At 47.2% G+C, this 19,488-nt stretch overlaps 1 protein-coding gene and 1 long non-coding RNA gene across 3 annotated transcripts in view; one reads left to right on the forward strand and one right to left on the reverse strand.

The window, feature by feature from the left end:
* LOC106010695 (uncharacterized) overlaps window positions 1-19,488 on the forward strand; it is a 31,352-nt gene that overhangs the window by 2,388 nt on the left and 9,476 nt on the right. The gene's annotated exons all lie outside the window — the stretch shown is intronic.
* The window catches only part of Tgfbi (transforming growth factor beta induced), a 32,531-nt gene continuing 22,181 nt past the window's right edge, over window positions 9,139-19,488 (reverse strand). The window contains exons 9-18 of one of the 2 annotated variants that reach the window (XM_013077959.3): window positions 18,865-19,002; window positions 18,184-18,329; window positions 17,090-17,226; window positions 16,136-16,266; window positions 13,325-13,449; window positions 12,264-12,335; window positions 12,066-12,168; window positions 11,329-11,408; window positions 10,260-10,284; window positions 9,139-9,783 (exon numbers count right to left, since the gene is read on the reverse strand). In XM_013077959.3, the coding sequence (XP_012933413.2) occupies window positions 9,743-9,783; window positions 10,260-10,284; window positions 11,329-11,408; window positions 12,066-12,168; window positions 12,264-12,335; window positions 13,325-13,449; window positions 16,136-16,266; window positions 17,090-17,226; window positions 18,184-18,329; window positions 18,865-19,002 (998 nt within the window). In that variant the 3' untranslated portion in view covers window positions 9,139-9,742. The remainder of the gene's footprint in view (window positions 9,784-10,259; window positions 10,285-11,328; window positions 11,409-12,065; window positions 12,169-12,263; window positions 12,336-13,324; window positions 13,450-16,135; window positions 16,267-17,089; window positions 17,227-18,183; window positions 18,330-18,864; window positions 19,003-19,488) is intronic. The other variant, XM_004836203.4, reaches the window with a different exon arrangement.

Here is a 19,488-nt window from a genome sequence, read left to right on the forward strand (position 1 = left end):
CTGGGTTCCAGATGTGGCTGGGAGGATCCTAGTCTGCTTTCTGCTAGGACTGACCAGTCTTAGGGCCCCCGAGGAAATAAAGGTTGGTGAGTGTCAGACACTCCCTCTGCTGGCTGTGGGCTGCTGTGCCAGAAGATGTGTTCTCTATCTCTGGTAGTGGTCTTCAAACTCTAACCAGTATCACCCAGGGAGCTTCTTAAATCTACAGGGAATTTGTGATACAACCAGGCTGAGGTTGGGCCCCTGACTTCATTTCTAACAAGTACTCAGCTAATGTTGCCAGTCCCAGGACTATACTTTAGAATATACTGGTCTAGGGCAGATCTTCCCAAACTGGGGTACACTTGCCACTCAAAGTGTGTCCCCTGGACCAGCAGTATATGTATCACTTGGAAACTTGTTTGAAATGCTGAACCTAGGGCTCCACCCCAGAGATGTAGAATCAGAATTTTCATTTGAACAAGTTTTCAGAAGCACAGAATTGGAGTGCATGTTAAATATGATAATTCCTGGGCTTCCTCAACACAACTGAAATAGGATCTAACAGGATAGGGCCCGGAAATCTGCACACATAAGAAAGTTCCTATACATGGCAATACTGGAGACCCATTGCCCTGCACATTAAGATTACCTGTGGAGGATTTTAAACTACTGAGGGCTGAGTAGCCATAGGACCAATAAAATCAGAATCTCTGGAGTTAAGGCCCAAGTATTAGGATTTTAAAGAGTGCCTTGGAGGGTTCTAACATGCAGCCAGGATTGAGAACCACTTCCTATGTTCTGTTGCCTCATACACACTTTCCCATTGGCCACTCAAAGCAGTGATTAAAAGAGTGGGTCAGAATCTTGGCTCTGCCACTTACTTAACAATGTTTCTTTGGGTAAATTACTGACTTAACTCAGATTGCTATAACAAAAATACCATAGACTGAGTTTTTAAACAACAGAAAATTATTACAGTGTTAGAGTCTGGGAAATCCACAATCTAGATGCCAGCCAACTTGACTAATGATAAAGATGTTTCTCTGATTTGTAGGAGGATACTCTTTTGCTGTATTCTCACTTGGTGGAGAAAAAGAGGAAGCAAGCTCTCTCTTGTCTCTTTTTAGAAGGATACTAATCCCATCATGAAGGCTCCATCCTCTGGACCTAGTACGTCCCAAAGTCCCCATCCCCAATGCCCTGGGGAATTAGGATTTCAACATATGAATTTTAGAGGAAAACAAACATTCAGTAAATAGCAGCTACTCAACTTCTCTGAGCTTCAGTTTTCTCTTCTGTAAGCCAGAAACAGTAAGATAATGATTAAGAATATGAGTGTAAATTACTTATCATCAGACTTTGTGTAAACTAAGCTTTCAAGAAGAGGTGGCTTTGATTATTATTATTGGCACCAGAGGGTGTGAATGGAGGAGCTCCAGGGCCTTTTGTGATTTAATCTATTTTTAGCCAGCCTTCTGGCTACCTTTGGCCACTGTAGGGAAGAAACATGAAGAATTAAATGTGTTACAATGCAAAGGTGGACTATTGATTTCAGAAGACCCCATAAGCTCTGATAGGTTCAGGTGATGGGGAGTAGAGCTGGTTGGGCCAATGTCATGCCACTGAGCATGGGTGTACTTGAGCCATCTGCTAGTGTACCAGGGAGGGAGCCCAGGAACACAGTAGTCTAGGGTGCATCCAAAGCCCCCAGGGAATACTTACCTGGTGTTGGCAAGTCTTTGGTTGCTGGTATGAGGGGGTATCACTCTGATTCCTGGAGTAATGCCCTTTTCTGGACATTAAGTATAGGTCATCACTGCATCTTGCTCTGACTTCTAGGCCCAGGGACCCCCTGTTGGCTGAGGGCCCAGGCTTTCCATGGAGCAAAGAGGCCTCTGCAAATAATTAGTAAAGAAAGGGAAGTTAAACTCATTGGACTATTCCCAAATATGCTTTTTCTAATGTTAAAGGTATGGTTAGAAAGATTATGATAAAAGGGCTTTGCTTTTATCATTCATCTGTTTAAATGCCTGTATTAGTTTTCCATTGCTGCCTAACAGGTTACCATGTTACCACAAACTGGGTAGCTTCAAAACCATTGTCTCACAGTGGCTGTTCATTGTCTCACAAATCTGTACAGTCAGAATTCTGGGTGGGTTCTGCCAGGGTTCTCTCCTCAGTGTCTTACCATGGTGTCAGTGGGGCTCTTACCGGTGGCTCTGGAGATGAATCTCTTTCCAAGGTCAGTTAGGTTGGTGGCAGAATCCAGTTCCTTGTAACTGTAAGTCTATAGGTGTCCATTTCTCATGACCATCAGTTGGGGCTTCTCCCTCCAGCCTGCTTGCATCCTTTCTCTCATGGTCCTCTACTTACTCACCTTTAAACCAGCCACATTGCACGAGTCCTTCTCAGGGTTCTTCTCACTCCCATTCTGGCCATCAGTTGTAGAGAAACTACTATTTATTTATTTATTTATTTGGTACCGGGGATCGAACTCAGGTCCTTGTGCTTGCAAGGAAGGCAGGCACTGGAACCACTGAGCTAAATCCCAACCCCTAAAAACTACTTTTTAAAAGACTGTGAGATGGGACTGAGCTCCCTGAGTTATCTTCCTGGTGCATCAAGGCAGTAACATTAGTGGGCTGAAAGTCATGAAAACTGTCTTAAAATTCTCCCAACCACATGCCTGTTTTAGTTTGGAAACTTATTAATAATTATTTGAGCATAATAAAGGAAAATTACAACATGTTATAGATGTTCAGATTTTCCTCAAAAACAAAATCAAGAAAGATCTGCTAAAGTAATTTGACAGTATGTGTGCACTGGCAGAATTGTATTTTTTACTTTTTCTTTTTGTGGCTCTAGATTTTTCTAAAACTTTTGCAACGAGAAAGTGTTAATTTTGTAAAAAGGAAAAAATTACCTTCAAAAGCAAAGAGATCTAACTCTACAAGATGCTGAAAGATATAAATTAACACCAATTTAAGTGGTGTGCTACAGATGTAAGCACAGCTTGTAGATCAAAGGACAGAAAATGTGGCACAGAAACATAGGTGACGTGAATAAGAATAAAACATAGCAGCAGATAAGGAAGTAATTGATGAATTTCTGGTGGGAGGATGACAATTTGGAGATGAAATTAATTCATTGAGACACTGAGTTTCCATCTTACAGTGAATCAAATTAGATAAAACTTATTGTTTTAGATAAAAAGTTAGTTCAAAAGAAAATACATATTAGGAAATAAAACTAAATTCATAAATATGATTTTTTCTAAAGCTAAAAATCCAGTTAGAAAGATGACAAAGGGCTTTTATTTTTTTAACCATTCAATAGTATAGATTTCATGATCTCTACAATAAGGGGTCAGCTATTGATAAACGCCTTCAAGATTTACTTCTGATGCTTCCCTTGAATATGTAAATGATAAAATACAAATCCTTTGTTACTTAAATGCTTATGAGTTTGTTACTTAGGCGTCCAGGATATTCCACCAGTGTGCATTTTCCACGCTGGAAGAGTTCTCCGTCGTTCATCAGGGGTCTTCATTGCTGACATACGGTCTATAGAGTACCCTTGCAAAGATGGCTGCACTGAGCTCTGAGGGCTTTTCCACCTTGGCACTGTCTGAGTGGCTGAAGAGTTCAGGGAGTGGGAAATGATGGTGGGAGATTAAAACAAAGAGATATAAGGTGGGGCTAGGTGGGGCTCTAGGAGAAAAAGACCTCAAGCAAGTGTCCTGGAGTTTATTTATAGTGGTAGAGATAAGGAGGTAAAGGGGGCTGGTCTGTAACCAGAGCCAGGAGAGTAGCTAAGGTCTGCAGGACATAATTCGTGATGGTTTTCTGACCGACGGGCAAGAAGGAAGAACAGTCTTCTTCTCCACCAGGCCTTGCTCCACCACACCCTCTTGTCACCTGTTCTCCTGAGGGGGCCCTGCTTCATCTGCAGGAGTCGAGTTAGGCCTGGGCATAGTGATCTATAGGGCAGTGCTCCCAGCACCACCTCCCACTGGTTACTCCTTTCTCTCCTTTCTTTCTGTCACACTGCCCTACTATTGAGGAACAGCCTCTATGCCCTGATACAGGCAAAGAAACTGGGCTGTGGCTCGATGGCCTACGCCATCTAAATGTATGTGTTAACAGCCTACTGTGCTCAGTGTCTAAGTGAGATGCCTCAGGGTGGAGGACTTGCTTGCCACCTTCAGGAAGCATGAGGTGCTGCAGAATTCAAGTCAATTGGAAATGTACTTAGAGGAGGGGCTTCAGGGCAGGGGTCATCAAAGTTATGTGTGCTGCAAACGTCCCTGCATTTTCCTGAGGAGAGGTCCCTCTGTATCTGTCAGGATTCCCTGGCCAGAAGGATTAGGACTCCTGCTCTAGACTGTACACAGTGGACCCGAATGCAAGCCATTCCTCTCAGAATGAGCGGGTGATTCACAGATCCCATTCTTCTGGCTCTCCAGCACGTTCTGAGCAGTTGCCCCTGTGGCTGAAGAACCCAGCACCCAGGTGTACTTATCCTCCCAACTTCCACCCCAGGGGATAATTAAGCCTCCTTTGCCCCCAAGCTGGCTGGAAATAACACCTCCAACAGGGCTCTGCCTCATCTTCCAGTGAGGAGCCCAGCAGAGCTGTCACCAGGGAAAGGTTCCTGCAGGCAGATGGCTTCCTTGAACTTGAATTATTTATGGGCTGTTGTCAAGAAGCCATAGGGATCCATTGACAGGGGAAGAGAGTAATTTTCCATCTGTTCTCTCAAAAACTCATTTCCGCCCAAATGAGGAGATTTAATCAGAGGTCTTTCCCTCTGCCTGTGCTAATCCCAAATCTCAGACCTTCTTCCTGCTAATAGAACTGGGGGAAGAGGATCCTGGGAATAGGAAAAAAACTCTCTAAAAATGAAACTTCCTTCTCAAAAGGACTAGAGGGTGGAGTTAGGGTTCCATTCTGCCAAGTGATCATGAAGCCATTTATCTTTTTCTTGCACTCAGCTATTCTCCTCTGCAGAAGGATACCCCAGGTTTCCGGGGAAGCCTCCTCTTCCTTTTTCAGGGAGAAGCAGGGACCTGAGCCCACTTTGCTGAGTGAAGGGCCAGTCAGGTCTCTGGGAACCAAGCTTTGGGTTAATGACTTTTGAATACTTCCTGTGTGCCCCTTCCTGTGCTGAATACTAGACAGATCCCCACTTCCCTTTGAAAAACCCATACCATAGCAGAGGAGGCCAAAAAAGAAGTTTCATAACAATGTGAAATGTAAAGTCACTGAACTGTGCTCTTAAAATTGGTTTAAGTGATGAACTATATTTTAGTAGAATGAAAAAAAAAATCTGATCATGGTATACTCCTCTCCATCCGTCTCCCCAACTAGAATGCTCCAGCGGCATTTCATTGTCCTGAGAATAATGACTGAAATACCTAACACAGCTTACATGGTCCAGCGTGATCTAGCTCCTGGTCAGCTCACCAGAGGAATTTCTCTCTACCCTCTCCCCTCTAGCTGCACACATTCTTTCCTTTGTCTTCAGGGTCAGCTCCCCTTGCTCAGCCTCCTCACCTTTTAGGTCTCAGTGTAAATTCCATTGCCACTCCCACTCAGGATGAGCTTCCTGAAGGCAGAGACTACTCAGCTGGCTGTGGTTAGACGGGTCTGGGAGCCTCTGCCTAACAGGGCCTGAGGCCAGAGCTGGAAGGTTCCTATGGAACAGCCTTGCCTCGGTGGCTGCCTGTCTGTCTCTCCATGTCCCAGAGAAGATATGAGTACAAGTTGTCTATGCCTGAGGCTCTGTCCTAAGTCTGTGTGTGTGTGTGTGTGTGTGTGAGAGAGAGAGAGAGAGAGAGACAGAGAGAGACAGAGAGAGACAGAGACAGAGAGACAGAGAGAGACAGGATATATGTATGTGTGTGCATGCTGCGTGCGTAGGGCTCCCAGGCTCCTTCTCCCTCCTGCTTTACTGTCTCTGGTTCTCTGGAAGGGATATGTTTCTTTCCTCAACAGGCAGGGACAGCCAGAGATGGCCCCATTTGACTTCTGCAGCCAGGGCATCCAGCCCATCCCTCATTCCATGGCCTTCTCTCCTGGCTTTGAAAGAGTTCTGAGCGCAATATTCCAGGCAGCTCCTCCAAAGCATAATGTTAAATTATAGTTCCAAAGATGGTGTTTTCTTCTCTTTCCTTTCCTGACATATGTGTGCTACTGAGGCATCCATGGCTATGGATGCGCCCCCACCCCAGTGCCACAGCAGCACATTAACACATCATCTAGGTTGTGCCAGCAGAGACAGGACTCACAGAAGTGTGGTGTTCTGAGCCCTTTCTGCCCCCCCGACCCCCATGTCCGGCTTGCCCAGGGTTGCCTGGACCACCTTCATGGACTCTGGTGCAGGTGGGCAGAAGGGAGTTGATGGGTCACACCGGCCAGGTCTGTTTCCATCTGTTCTTATTCTGTGGCCTGGCAGATCACCCCTCTGAGTTTCCATTTCTCCAGCAGCTGAATGAAAATTCCCACAGTACTGTCCTAGTTCAAAGCCTTGATGGCAGGAAGAGTAAAGACAGCTCAGTGGAGAAGGTCTTCTCTGGTGCACTGCTGAGCTGGCCTCCTGATTGGCCAGTGAGGCATTCTTTTCTCCCTGAAGGTGTGGAGGGGGAGAGAGGTATAGGCATTCTGGAAAGAGCTCTGGGCCCCAATACTGAGGATCTGTGCAGTCCTATATCCCAGAAGGCCCTGCAAGTCCCAGAAGGGCAACAAAGAGAAAAGAGAAGAAACAGGCCCTTGTTCCCTTCGTTCCTCTTTTTTCCCCCTTGATTAGGGCTCAGCAGTCAAGGCTCAGGGGAGGCCTTGGCAACTTTGTCCCACTTGGTTGGGCTGGGCTCTGGCTTTGGATTTCATGGGTGATTCTCTCTCCCAGTCACCCACTCCAGGAAAACCCAGTGGCTGACCCCTCAGACCTAAAAGTTCCTCCTCCAGATGGCAGCACCTGAATAATGCTTAGCCTGGGTCCCCGTGAGAAACTGTGTGTGTGTGTGTGTGTGTGTGTGTGTGTGTGTGTGTGTGTGTGTGTGTGTGTGAGAGAGAGAGAGAGAGAGAGAGAGAGAGAGAGGTGATGGGATGGGATGGGATGGGGGGCAGGCACCGATTAGGACTCAGAAAAAGGACCTGAATCCTCTTTGGCTAAAAGGGGAAGGTTGCAAGTGGTTTTCAGCCTCAGGACTCAACAGGAGAGTAACTTAGAGGCTCTCTTATTGGAAGGGCTGGGGCAAGGGCGGGGGTGGAGTGTCACAGGCAGATGGAGGAGAGAAGCGGGAAGGACCTTAAACATACATTTTAGGATTTGACATTTTTAAGAAATCATGTGGCGATTTCTATTTTAAATTTCAGGACCTTTAAAAGTTATGTTAGTTATCTCTTTGGATATGATGTTGTCTTGGTAAAGTCCAAGTGCATACATTTGGGTGCTCAAAGTGAAGCCTGGCTAGAGCATCCTAGAATGAGCAAGGCGGTCAGGGCACCCCTAGCCTGGTTGACTCCTGGAAGGTGGACTGAGCAGGGAAGAGCTGTGGGGAAGCAGAGGGCCTGGGTGCACACACTGTGCTGAATCTCGCCTCTCGGGACACCTCTTCCCTGAATTCCCCCTTAGCTGACCTTCCCCTCCAGCTAGCTCTTTCATCTCCTCTCAACTTCTCCCGCTTCAGGCTGCTCCCAGGTATTCCTTCCTCTGGCCTCCCTTTCCCCAGATTCTTGCATTATCTTTCACAGAACTGCAGTGCTGTGCATTAGAGTCCCCATGTATGTACAGTCCATAATTAGCTGATTAATGAATCTTTTCCCATCCATAGGGAAGCTTCATGAGAACAAGAATATGTCAGTTTCCCAGGGCATAAAACATGGGGGTACATATAGGTGGTCATCAACAAATTATTGTATAATGACTGGATGAGTGATTTTTAAGGACTTTAGTGATACCATGCTTGTCCTTCCTTAGACTTGAATCTATGTGAAGAAAGAACCCTACCTTTTCCCTCGCTCTAGTCCCAGCAGTGATGGACTGGGTGGCATTATACTATACACATCACTGTGTCACTGGGTCCAAGTAGTGGAGCGAATCAGCCTTGGCAGAGTGAGGTGTAGGTGGCAGGACTGTGCAGTCATTCCTCTAGGACAGTGAGCTGCCTTTGTGAAAGGCACATGCCAAAGCTCGCAGCTACCCAGATTCTAAACATCCCAGACACCATGGTAATATTAAGGACATCTGATGTATCTGGCATTCTGTAGGGACCACTTATTTCATGAGATGAACTGAGGATTCAGAAAAAAAGCAGATGCGACACTCATTTTCCTTACAAAGGAGGAGGCCCTGAGAGGTTAAGCAACTACCCAAAGGCACACAGGTAGGAGTAATGCCACCACAGCTACATAGTCCTGCCTTCCAGAGTGCTGAGGATGGTCTATTCAGCACACATTCAAGCAGTGGAGGGATTTGAACATGGTTTGGCCCAGAGGGTAGGACCAGGAAGTATGGACTTGCTCTTTGGTCACATGGTGGTCTCTGGGAGCCAGCAGGCTGGGGTATCAGCTCCTTCTCCTGAGCTTCTGTCTTTTCATCTGTGTAATGGGACTGCGCAGGCAGCCACTTCACAGTGTGGGGCTGAGGGGTCAAATGTCCAACACAAAGGCAGGGAATCATAATGCTGGAGGAAGATGCTTTGGAGTAAAAATAGGAGTAAAGAGCACTGAAGACTCAAAACCTCAGGGCTATGGAGGTTAAAATGAAAATGAGTTTAGCCGGTTGTGGTGGCACATGCCTATGATCCCTGCACTCCAGAGGGAGGCTGAGACAAGAGGATCACTGCAAGTTTGAGACCAGCCTGGGCTACATAGTGAGTTCAAGGCCAGCCTGAACTACATAGTGAGGCTCTGTCTCAAAAAAAAAAAGAAAAGAAAGGAAAAAGGAAATGAGTTCATCAAAAGCTTGGGTTCTAACCCTATGGGCTATCTGGGGATCTGAGGGCTAGCTGCTGGACCATCTCGAACACCGTCCTTTACGGCTCTTTGCTGAGCTTCTCCTGGGTGGAGCTGAGTGTGAGGGAGCTCGGCAGCCCCGGGGAACAGAACCCATCCCTGACACCAGGCCAGCACATGAGCCTGTCCACACTCCGCATACCTTTCATTGGTTTTATTATTACAAACACACCATGTCTGTGTCATATTCAGGAAATCTGGGCTCTACATGCCCTATATACCCTTTCTTTTCTACCTACACAGGGCCACAAAGAAGTGTCCAAGCCACACATAGATGCAAGACAGTTGACAGAAACGGTTCAACTCATAGCTTATAATAGTGCCATTTCTCCAGCTGTTCAAGAGCTTTACAAACCATGCCAGGACTTCCCAGAGTGCTGGATCACTTGATTCATGTTCTGTTAACTCCACAATGCTGCAGCTCCCTCTTCCAGGCACTCACATAAGCAGGAAATTCCAGGTTTGGGATAGGTCCTTTCTGGAAGTGAATGTCAGGTAGTGACATCCAGATCTCTGCATGCAGTGGGTTAACAACCAGGTTTACAGAGAACAAAAAATAACAAATAAAAAGCACATCTCTCTCTCCCATCCTCCCACCCACCTGAGGCTCAGGTCTCATTATGGTGCGGCCCACATATACTGAAGTGTGACAATTTGTTTCAAAACATTCAAATAGTCTCTTTGGCAAACTGACAGAAACTGTAGGAAGCTGCTGAGGTGCTTTCCTCCTGTGGTCCTCGGTGCTAATGCTTCATTCTCTCTAATAACCTCTGATAGACAGGGGCTGAAAAAGAGAAGTTGGAATGGTGAATAAGGTGTGGCCTTTTCCATGTCTATCTGAGACACTGTCAGAGTCTTGAGAACGGGGCCTCCTTCTGCCATGCTTCCCTGCACAGAGCAGGTGCTTTTTGGTTTGTCAAACTTCACCTCTTACTCAATGACTGATGTTCCGAGGCTTGCTCTATCTACCAGTTTGCAATCATATCCTCACCATGGACTCTTTCCAAGCCCTGGGCAGTATTTCCAGCCTCCCAATGCCAAAACTCACTTATCTTCATTGTAAGAGAAGGAAAATGTGTTCTCTACATCTGATCCCAATTCACCCCATTGGTCTGACCCCGAAGGCCAGGCTTGTTTCATTGTACCATAACCTTCTATATACAGCAGACGGAGGGTTTGGGTCTGCTGGGGTTGGGCATGGTGGCGCGAGGTGGCAGCCCAAACAGGACTGCAGGGACTGCAAACCCAGACCAGACTTACCTAGTCTCACAGATCTCTGGGAAGCCTGAAAGAAAACACAAGGCGTCAAGTTTCCTAATGAAAATTATACCTTCACATGTTTATGGAGTAGCTTTGCCCATTGCTGCCCTTACTTAGAAATGCTCGAGTAAAGAAGAAGAAGGGGAAAACAGAACTGATGGACCTCAGAGAACCCCTCAGTTGGCCTCCACAGGCCTACCTACTCTGTTCAAGACCCTCTAAGTGGAGTCTGAGTTGGGTATTCCCAGGAGACCTCCCTGCCATGTGCTTCTATGGAGACCAGAGCCCACAGTTTGGGGGGTGGGGCTGCATAGAAGTGGCTCCTAGGAGTAGGAGCTCAGGCACTACGCTCCTCTTGAGGCTACAGGGAGACCCTCCTGTTCAAAAGCAAAGTGACAGGCTAGAGCTCCACCTCTGGGGTCAGGAATGTGCCCTGCAGCCTCTTCTTTTGAAACACAAACTTCTGAAGGTGCCCCACATTTTCATGGGTTCTACCTGGCCCAAAGCAGCAAAGGAGCTTATGTCCTGGGCTACCTGGGGAGCAGGAAGAGAAACTCAGAAGGAGGCAAGGAGGTTCTAAGAGGGAAGCCGGGCTATGGCCAGCGAGGGTGGCTCCACACACAAAACTGGGTTAGTAGCCCTATGTCCAGGATCCACACTGCCCAGGAGAGCCCAGCATCACCCAGGATGGGCAGTGCCATGGAAAATGAAAGAACACTCAGAGGTCCAGGCACAGGGCTGGGCAGGCTGCTGGAAGACAAGCTCAGGATGGGCTGCCTCTTGGCCAGATGTGATCCAGAGCTATCCTCCCCAACAGTGGGCTCCTGGTGGTCTGTGGCTCAGCGGCCTCTGTCTAAAGCCCTGGGTTTTAGCCCACAAAGGAAGTTGGAGCTGAATTCTCTGAATTCCACACATGCTAGGACTGAGGATGTCCCAGTGGGAAGGGGAGCAGTCTCAAGAGAGCCCAGAGAAAGCAGCCAAGGGAGACAGGGGCCTGAGAGCCCCTCCATGAGCCCAAGCAGAGGCTTAGGGCTGCTCTAGCTAAGCACAAACCTAGCAGGTATCTTACCTTGGAGAACACTGATGCCTGTTTGAAGATTTCAAGAGCAGAGTCTGCCAGCTCATCTCCTCGTTCCTGAGGTCTGTTGGCTGGAAAGGAAAGAGAGGACAGCTTTGGTAAGAGGGCCATTAGCATGGCATTCCCAGCAGCCATGAGAGGCACTGTTGAACTTTCAGGCTCACATTTCCAAATGAATTTTTCCCCTGTAACTTTTTTTTTTTTTGGTACCAGGGATTGAACTCAGGTCCTTCTGCTTGCGAGGCAGGTGGCAGAACCACTGAGCTAAATCCCCAGCACCCTCCCCTGTAACTTTTAATAATTCCTGGCAGATTTTGGCCCCCAGAGAGAGAGCTCAATGAAAGGTGAATGCACAAGTGAGAAGAGGAAGAACTGAAGTTCAACTGTGCTGGGAGTGAAGAGACACTGTAAGAAGGGTGCTGGGAACTCATGGCATGCACATAACAACTGGCCCGTGAGTGTGTGTGTGTGTGTGTGTGTGTGTGTGTGTGTGTGTATGTGTGTGTAGGTTCAGACAGCGGACAATTCACCAAGAAGAAATGTGTCCTCAAGTTCCTTACTGTGGTTCCCAGTCCCCCTCTCAGTCATAGGGAGGTGTCTACATAAGCACTGTGTGAATGTCACAATGTAACATTATTCTGATCTTTATTTAGAACAGTTTTCTACTAAACACCAATGGCCACAAGGACCAGTGGCACAGTGAGCCGGGCTATGATCTGCCAACCTACCTGGGGGCTGCAGAACACTGGTGATGGCGTAGACCACACCATTCGTGGCCATGATGTCGGTTTCAGCAACAGGCTCCTTATTGACACTCACTACATTGTTTTTCTAAGAGAAAATGCGGTAACAATTGTTAGACACGGAGCATGGCTCCCTATCTGTTTATTTAGCAAGCACGGCTGTGCTGAGTCCTGCGTACGTACTGTGGACAGTCTGCTGAGTGAAACAGTCCCTGCTCTCTGCAGACCTTCAGTCCCTTGTATGGATGCAGCACACTGCGATTTAAAAATGCTTTTCTGTGTTTATCCACTTAGTCCAAGGAATGTTGACATTATTGTCCCAATTAACAGAAGTGAGGATTGAGACTCAAGAGAGCCAAAGTGCCTTTTAAAAAGCTCTATAGGTGGAACAGCTGAGCACAGAAGACAGGCCTTCAACTCTAGCCAAAAGTTCTCTTCACTTTTCCTAGATGCCCAGCTTAATATTTTTTTCATAGGAGTTCCACCCCAGGGTAAATCTATCTTAGACTTTCCAGAACACGCCATGTACTTGGGACAGAAGGACCCCAACACCTCAAACTAGGTGCTGGGAAATTAGTAGCTGACCCACAAGAGTCAATGAAGTCACTTCCATTCCCACCTCCCTGCATGTTGTCCCAAGAAACACTGGTGAGCAAGGGATGCTGAAGATCAGGAGAGAGGAGCAGGGAGCCATGGCCGTCATACACTGAAGAGTGGCCCCTCCATGGGGAGGTCAGTGACCACTGTCCAGGCAGCCAAGGGGATTCTCAGAGCTCCTTGGCTCATTTGCTGCTGGCTATATGTTCCCTCTCTTTCCAAGGCAGGTACGCTCTTAGCAAAGCTCCAAAGTAAACTAGCATCTCCAAAGTGCAGAGCAAGGAACGCTCAGAGAGCTGACAGTGGAACTGAGAAAGTCTGCTGAGATGGTCTGCTTCATGGTGGAGCTAATGAGGCCCTGGGTTTGAGGAGCCTCAGCATAGGGGATCTCTCTCAAGACACCTGAGCAACCAACTACTCTCTTCTAAAGCTCCTCTCCCAGATGCCAAAACTCCCCTGCAAATCTGGAAGTTTTTGGTCATGTCTAACTACAGTCTCACTTGATGCCCCCAAAGACTCTCAAACTGTACTTGGAAATTCAGGGTGCATCTTAAAATGTGTGTGTGTCTAGTGCTCTCCAAGGTGAGTTGAGCCCTGGAGCCCTGGTGGCAGGGCATGGCCAGCCTTTCATTTGCCAGCACACTCACCGAGCTAACTTCTAGCTTGTCTCCTTGGAGAGACTTCAGCCGTACCAGGGCCCCAATGCCTCCGCTAACCAGGATGTCATCACCAATATGGTATTTCAAAATGTTGGCAAGTTCCTTGGCATTTCCTGCAGGTTTGTGGGAAAAGAGGAGGCAGAGTTAATTCTGAGAGTAGTAATTGGCATGGTCAAGGAGGACCCATAGGAAAAAAGGCAAACAGTTACCCCTGAGATGGAGAACTTCCTGTTCAGTCAGTATGCATTCATTGGGCACCCACTCTATGCTCATCCTGTGACCCTTCATCTGCCTTATGGTCAACAGGCACAAGGAGCACATCTACGGCATGATCTGCTGCTGTGGCTAGTGGGCTCTCTGTGATGCTGAGCTCCCTGGCTGCTAAGGAGTTAATGCATACTCTCCTTTGGGTATGACTCATGTTTCCATGAGCTAAATATTTGCCTGGAAATCCAGGGACTTCTCCAGCACCAGCATCTGGGACATTTCATCATCAGTGTGGCTCCTGCCGGTTATAACAGTAGTGAAATATTTACACATTCTACCCTCAAATGCAATCTGTTTGAGACGGCTGTTTCCTGAAGGGAGAACTTAAAAGAATCAACAGCTGTGCTTTGAGGCTCCTCAGAGCCCATGAGTTCAGGGCTGAGGGGGTATTCCCTCTCAGCATCCCTCCTCGAACGTCTCTCAGCATTCCTTTCAGCCAGCATCAGCTTCTCCACCACTGGGGAAGGCATCTGGCTGTTCATAAAGGTGTCCTGGCTTTCCCAAATTAAGAATGGGAGGCAGTTTCCAAGGTGGCCCATGGCCCTCTCACCTCTGATATTCCCATTGCCAGCCAATGGCTGATTTACCAGAGCTTATGGAGGGCTACTTCTAGCACCTTCAAACTGAGAGCAGAGGAAGTTTTAAAGCACTGTGGAGAGTTCATTTGGTTATTGATAAATCCACACTAGTGCCAGGGGACAGAGGCACTTGTATCAACTGATTTCCAAGCATCCACAAATGGGGCTGTGAGAGCTCCCCTCCCACAAAAATACGAATTACAGGTACCAAACCAGTCAGGACCCGAGTGCAGGGGCCCCCTCCTTTTCAGACCACCTGGACCACCCAGGCCACCCTCCATTCCCCAGGGTTCCTGGCTAACCTGCCCACAGGGCAGGGGATCTATATGGGGGACTTTCCCTGTGCCATTGCCTGGGTCTCACACAACTGGAAACAAGAAGGAAGCATGGCAGGCTCAGGCCACCTGGCAAACATTCCATTCTCACCAGCCTCAGAGAGGATGGAAAGTTTATGTTCAGAGTGAACTTTTCCCCTCTTCTCAGGAACAGACATCAGCCTTATAGATGCAGGCATTCATTTAGCAATAAAGAAAATTAAACAGAACACAAATTTAGCTCAGAGTTGAGTGCAACTTGAGCCTTCTATTCTCTCACAGGAAGGGAGGTATAAACAGCATGTACCTGGATGTTTGGCTAAGCTCCTTCCTGGTCCTCTTCCTCCTCCTCACACTCACTTTGCAGTGACATTGGAAGTGTCTCTTATGAGCATACATGAGAGCTGAACACTGTAACCTCCATCCTCCTCACTGTTACCATACTATGGATTGAGGACATGTGTCTAGCACTACATGGATTGATCTCACAGCACAAGGACTCTTGTCATCCTCATTTTTCCAATGAGAAAGCTGAGGCTCAGACAGGTGAAGAAGTTTGCTACAGGTCACTGAATTGGTGAATGAATGCTAGAGCGAGAAGTTAAATCTATTTTCAGGCAATCCAGGAGCCCAACTTTGTAACTACTACCTTGCCTCCTAAACATTCTCATCTAAATTTCTCAGGGCTGTAACTAACTTGATGGGAAGGCTTTTATCCCCAGGAACATTTAATACAGGTAAATGGCTTCATTATCATTCCTCTTGCATGTTACCAGTGGAAAACACACTTTCCTGACCTGGCTGCTGGCTGTCCACCTTCAATTCATGTCTTCCTGTGGCTGCCTGGTTTGGCGCCCCCTGGAGTTGACCTCAATGAACGCATAACCCTGGTCTCACACAGCTGTAATGAGTTGCCAGAAGGCCCAGCAGGCAACTGGCCTGTGGGAGGTATTATGGTTTATACCTGAAATGTGTCACAAGGCTTCTTGCACTCATAGGTGAGGCTTTCGGAAGATGAGTGGATGATGGGGGCTTACAGCTGACTTGCTGTTAGGAGGTGGCATCTGGTCAGAACAGGTGGATCACTGAGGATGTGGAAGGGTGTACCTACCTCCATTCCTCCTAACTTGATCTCTGCTTCCCCTCTGCCATGCCATGAGCTCTTTCTGCTCTGCCATTCCCCTCTGCCATGCTGGCCTTCCTTGGAACCAGCACACTAGGGACTGAAGCCTCTATAAACTGTGAGCCAAAATAAATCTCTCCTTTAATTTGCAGGAATTGGATATTGTGTTCCAGTGATGAGAGGGGTGCCAGGAAGCTTAGTGGCTTCTCTTGTCATGGTCCTGACAGTGGCTGAAAATGCTCCTGGCAGCTCTCTGTGCCCTTTGTCCAAGGGTCAACTTCTCCCTGGCTCCTGCCATCACCCCTACACCCAGGCCCAAGGGTAGCACGGCTTCCCATAAATGCCACCTTGTTATTACCCTTTGATGACTCCCTTAATCCTGCCCACACTTCTTCAAATAGTCTCATCATTAAGTCCCTTGAATCAACCTCTTGGCAAGGTACCAACTGTTTCTTGCTGGGGCACTGATGGATATGACTTTAGAAAAGTGGAAACATGTACGTAAGTTGGTCTTTACCCAAGAGTTTGTTCAGTTCTTCTGGTGGCATGGCTTGGAAGGCTTCATTTGTGGGAGCAAAGACTGTGTAGACTCCTTCTCGATTAAGGGTCTCTGTCAGCCCAGCAGACTGGATGGCAGCTACCAGCATGCTATGGATATACACACAGAAGATGTCACTTACCTGTGAGAAGGGGAGCAGAGCACATTATCTTCACATGCCTCATCATAAAGAGCAGTGGAGCCTAGACCACACCAATGCACACATCTTACTGGTTTTTGTATCCATATTATGCACAGAGGGAATGATTCTAGTTTGCATCTTTTCTCCACCCACTGTAAATGCTATGATCCATTAAATGGACAGAAGTTAGATCCCAGAGGAGGAGAAAGTGAGGAGAAAGGCAAGAGGTATGGCTGACTCAGAGATGGATGAGCCACTGGGCCCTGAGTATGTGATTCTGGAGACAACAGAGGGGATGTTTTCCTAGGTCCTTGTGCAGGTAGTTGAAATCAGTGATAGGAAAACACTGAAAACAACAGCACTCAGTGGTGAATAAGCAAGTCAGAAATACAGAACCGCAGAAAAACAAACTGATATGGGGACTTCAGTTGCCAGTTGGTAGATTCTGCACAGAGAGTGAGAGATTCATTGCACCCTCAAAACCATGTGTTCTTACTCCTGGGGGCCTTTACTATAAGCAGGTGATGTTTTTCTTGAGCATTAGTAATAAAAATGTATCCCTCTTGCCATGGATATAAGAATGACATTCCCAGGAGTAACACTTGTTCTCCATTTAAGATTTCAAAGCAACCCTCACTCCTACCCACCCCAAGCCTGGACAGGCACATCAGTGCACCGCTCATGTTAGGCAAGTCTCTGGGGAAGCGGAAGCTGGACAAAAAGCTGAGGTCCACCATGCTGCCCAGTATGAGCACTTGGCAGAAGTCCCACTCCGGGAAGAGACTGGTTACCTAAAGCGATTGTCCCCCTTTAGGACATCCATGACAGTCCCCATGGGTGGGGTAAGAATCCGGTCCATGGTGAACAGGGTCCCGTACCGTCCCCTCTTGTCATGGGCAGCGATGCAGCTATTCTCGATGCACAGGCTCTGCACAAAGGAAGAGCAGACAGAAGGGGGCCATTATTCTCCCAAGTGGGTTTCCTGATTTGTTCATGGTCTCATGCTAATGAGAACGCCCACAAAAGTCAGTGAAAATACATCAGGTGGGTCACGGAGATTGGGATGTGACATATATTTTCCAGGAGAGAAAACGATACATAATGATCTTCCTCAAGGAAAGAATGGACATACAGACCCCAATAAGGTTACGCAGAGGCCCCATAATGAGAATATCAGTTACATATGAGGTCCACTGACAATCAAATAGATTGAGTCCACTGTTTTACTTATGTTATAGATGACCACCATCTTTAACCAAGTGGAGCTGACTGGCCCAGGCCAGGAGCAATGCTGAGTTATGGTTTTCGTTTGATATCCCAGGGTGGCTATGGAGTCTGAAGACAGAAGACACAGGAGAAGAGAAAAGGGAACATTTTAGGCCAAGGAAAGCTGTGTCTGCATTGTCTTCACAGAGAGGTTTCTTTTCTATTATTTAGGCTAAAGCCACACTCTCTCTTTTTTTTTTTTTTTTTTTTTGAGGTACTGGGGATCGAACTCAGGACCTTGTGCTTGCCAGGCAAGCATGTGCCACTGAGCTACATCCCCAGCCCTGAGAGACTTCTCTTCACAAAAACTCAGAAGGACTCAAAACCTTCATCCCTCATCCCATGTGTTCATCCCTCTGAGTTCCTGGTGGCTTTACTGCTTAGCAATCCAGGTCAGACAAGTATATTGTAAATTCTCCAAGGGCTCCAGAAAAGGAGATTCTAATACTCCTGCAGGATCTCATTTAACATTATATAAACTTTCCAGAAATTACTTCCTTATTAGAAACCAGTTCTTATGCAAACTCCTACGTATTAAGGATTTTTTAAAACACTAATATAACTTCCATTTCTTAGAGCTGAGGCAAAGAAGGAGCAGGATTTAGGACCCAGAACTTACATTACGATAAACAAAAACTCTGAGCTTTTTGCCACCCAGTGTGTCCAGGGTCTGTCCCCGGTACAAATCCTTGGAGGCCACTTGGCCTTTAACTACGTGGTTTAGAAGCAAATTCTTCATTTGGGCATCAATGCGAGGGGCTCCATCTGTGAAAGAAGGTGTGGTTAGGTCCAGCAAGACAAATACAGTGCAAAGCCCATCCCTCTTTGAGTTTAGAAATGGAGACTGAGAAATCAAGCAGGGTTGCCAATATTCCTTAATATCTTGCATCTTCTTTGGAAAAAAAGTGCAGATAATTGAGGGTGTTTGGAGTTTTGCCCAAAGAGACAAGGGAAGGCACACACACACTTTGGCTCACCCTGTCTTCTGCATGGCTGCAGCTCAGCCAAACCCTCATGCTATACAATGGCACTGGCCTTGTAGATAAAAACACAGGAGATGCTTACTCTCCTGGCAGAACAAAGCCTTGAGTGCTGAAGAACAGATCCTCAAGTGCATTCTCAGTTCTGCCAAATGAAACAATAGCAAGTCTAAAGTTTCTGCTGGAGTCGAATCTGCTTTGGATTGAGCTGGGTAGAAGGTCTAGGTTTCCATAGGTGCTATAAATCAGGAGAGTGTCATGGAGTTGATGGGTGGGAGTGGCTGCTCCAAGGGGCAGACAGGGGTGTTTTTCCACATTACCTTTGAACACAGAATTCAGGGGAGCCAAGAGGGTCAGCCGCTCATTTCCAGAGAGATGTGTGCTGAGGCCAGCTTGTCTGAGGAGGTCAGTGACTGTGGAAACATCAGACTCTGCAGCCAACTCAAACAGTGTCTTGGCTACAGGAAGGAGAAAGGGGGTTCAAAAGTTAACCGTGGTGTTTGTACTTATCATCCATCCACCCAAGATCATGACACCCATCAGCAGAAATGTCATCTTGCAAGTCAACAACCCTAGGAACACAGCAGGGCCTAGTGGGTTTGTCATCAGAAAACCTAACCAGTGGGGAAGTGAGATGAGCTTCGGTTTGGCAGAAGGCAGCAGCTGTTCCAGGCTCTGAGACAGCTTGATCAAGGCCTGCCTGATGCTGCATACCTGGCTGTATGATGGCCTCTAAAGAGTCCATCAGGCTGTAACCACTCCCATAGGAAGAGTCTGTTTCTTTCTGTGAGATTCCTTCACTATGGGCTTAATAGACATGAGCCAAAGTCTATTCAGCCATCCACCCTGAGTCAGTGACCTGGAATGGCTTGGGTGCTATTGAGAAAGCATATGGTCTGAGGTCAGCTAATGGCCCTCTGTACCCAACTACAGCAAGCAGATCT

The sequence above is a fragment of the Heterocephalus glaber genome, unplaced genomic scaffold (assembly GCF_053883595.1).
Source record: "Heterocephalus glaber isolate CG9 unplaced genomic scaffold, H.glaber_assembly_v1.0 deba00001606, whole genome shotgun sequence".
Taxonomy (NCBI): Eukaryota; Metazoa; Chordata; class Mammalia; order Rodentia; family Bathyergidae; genus Heterocephalus; species Heterocephalus glaber.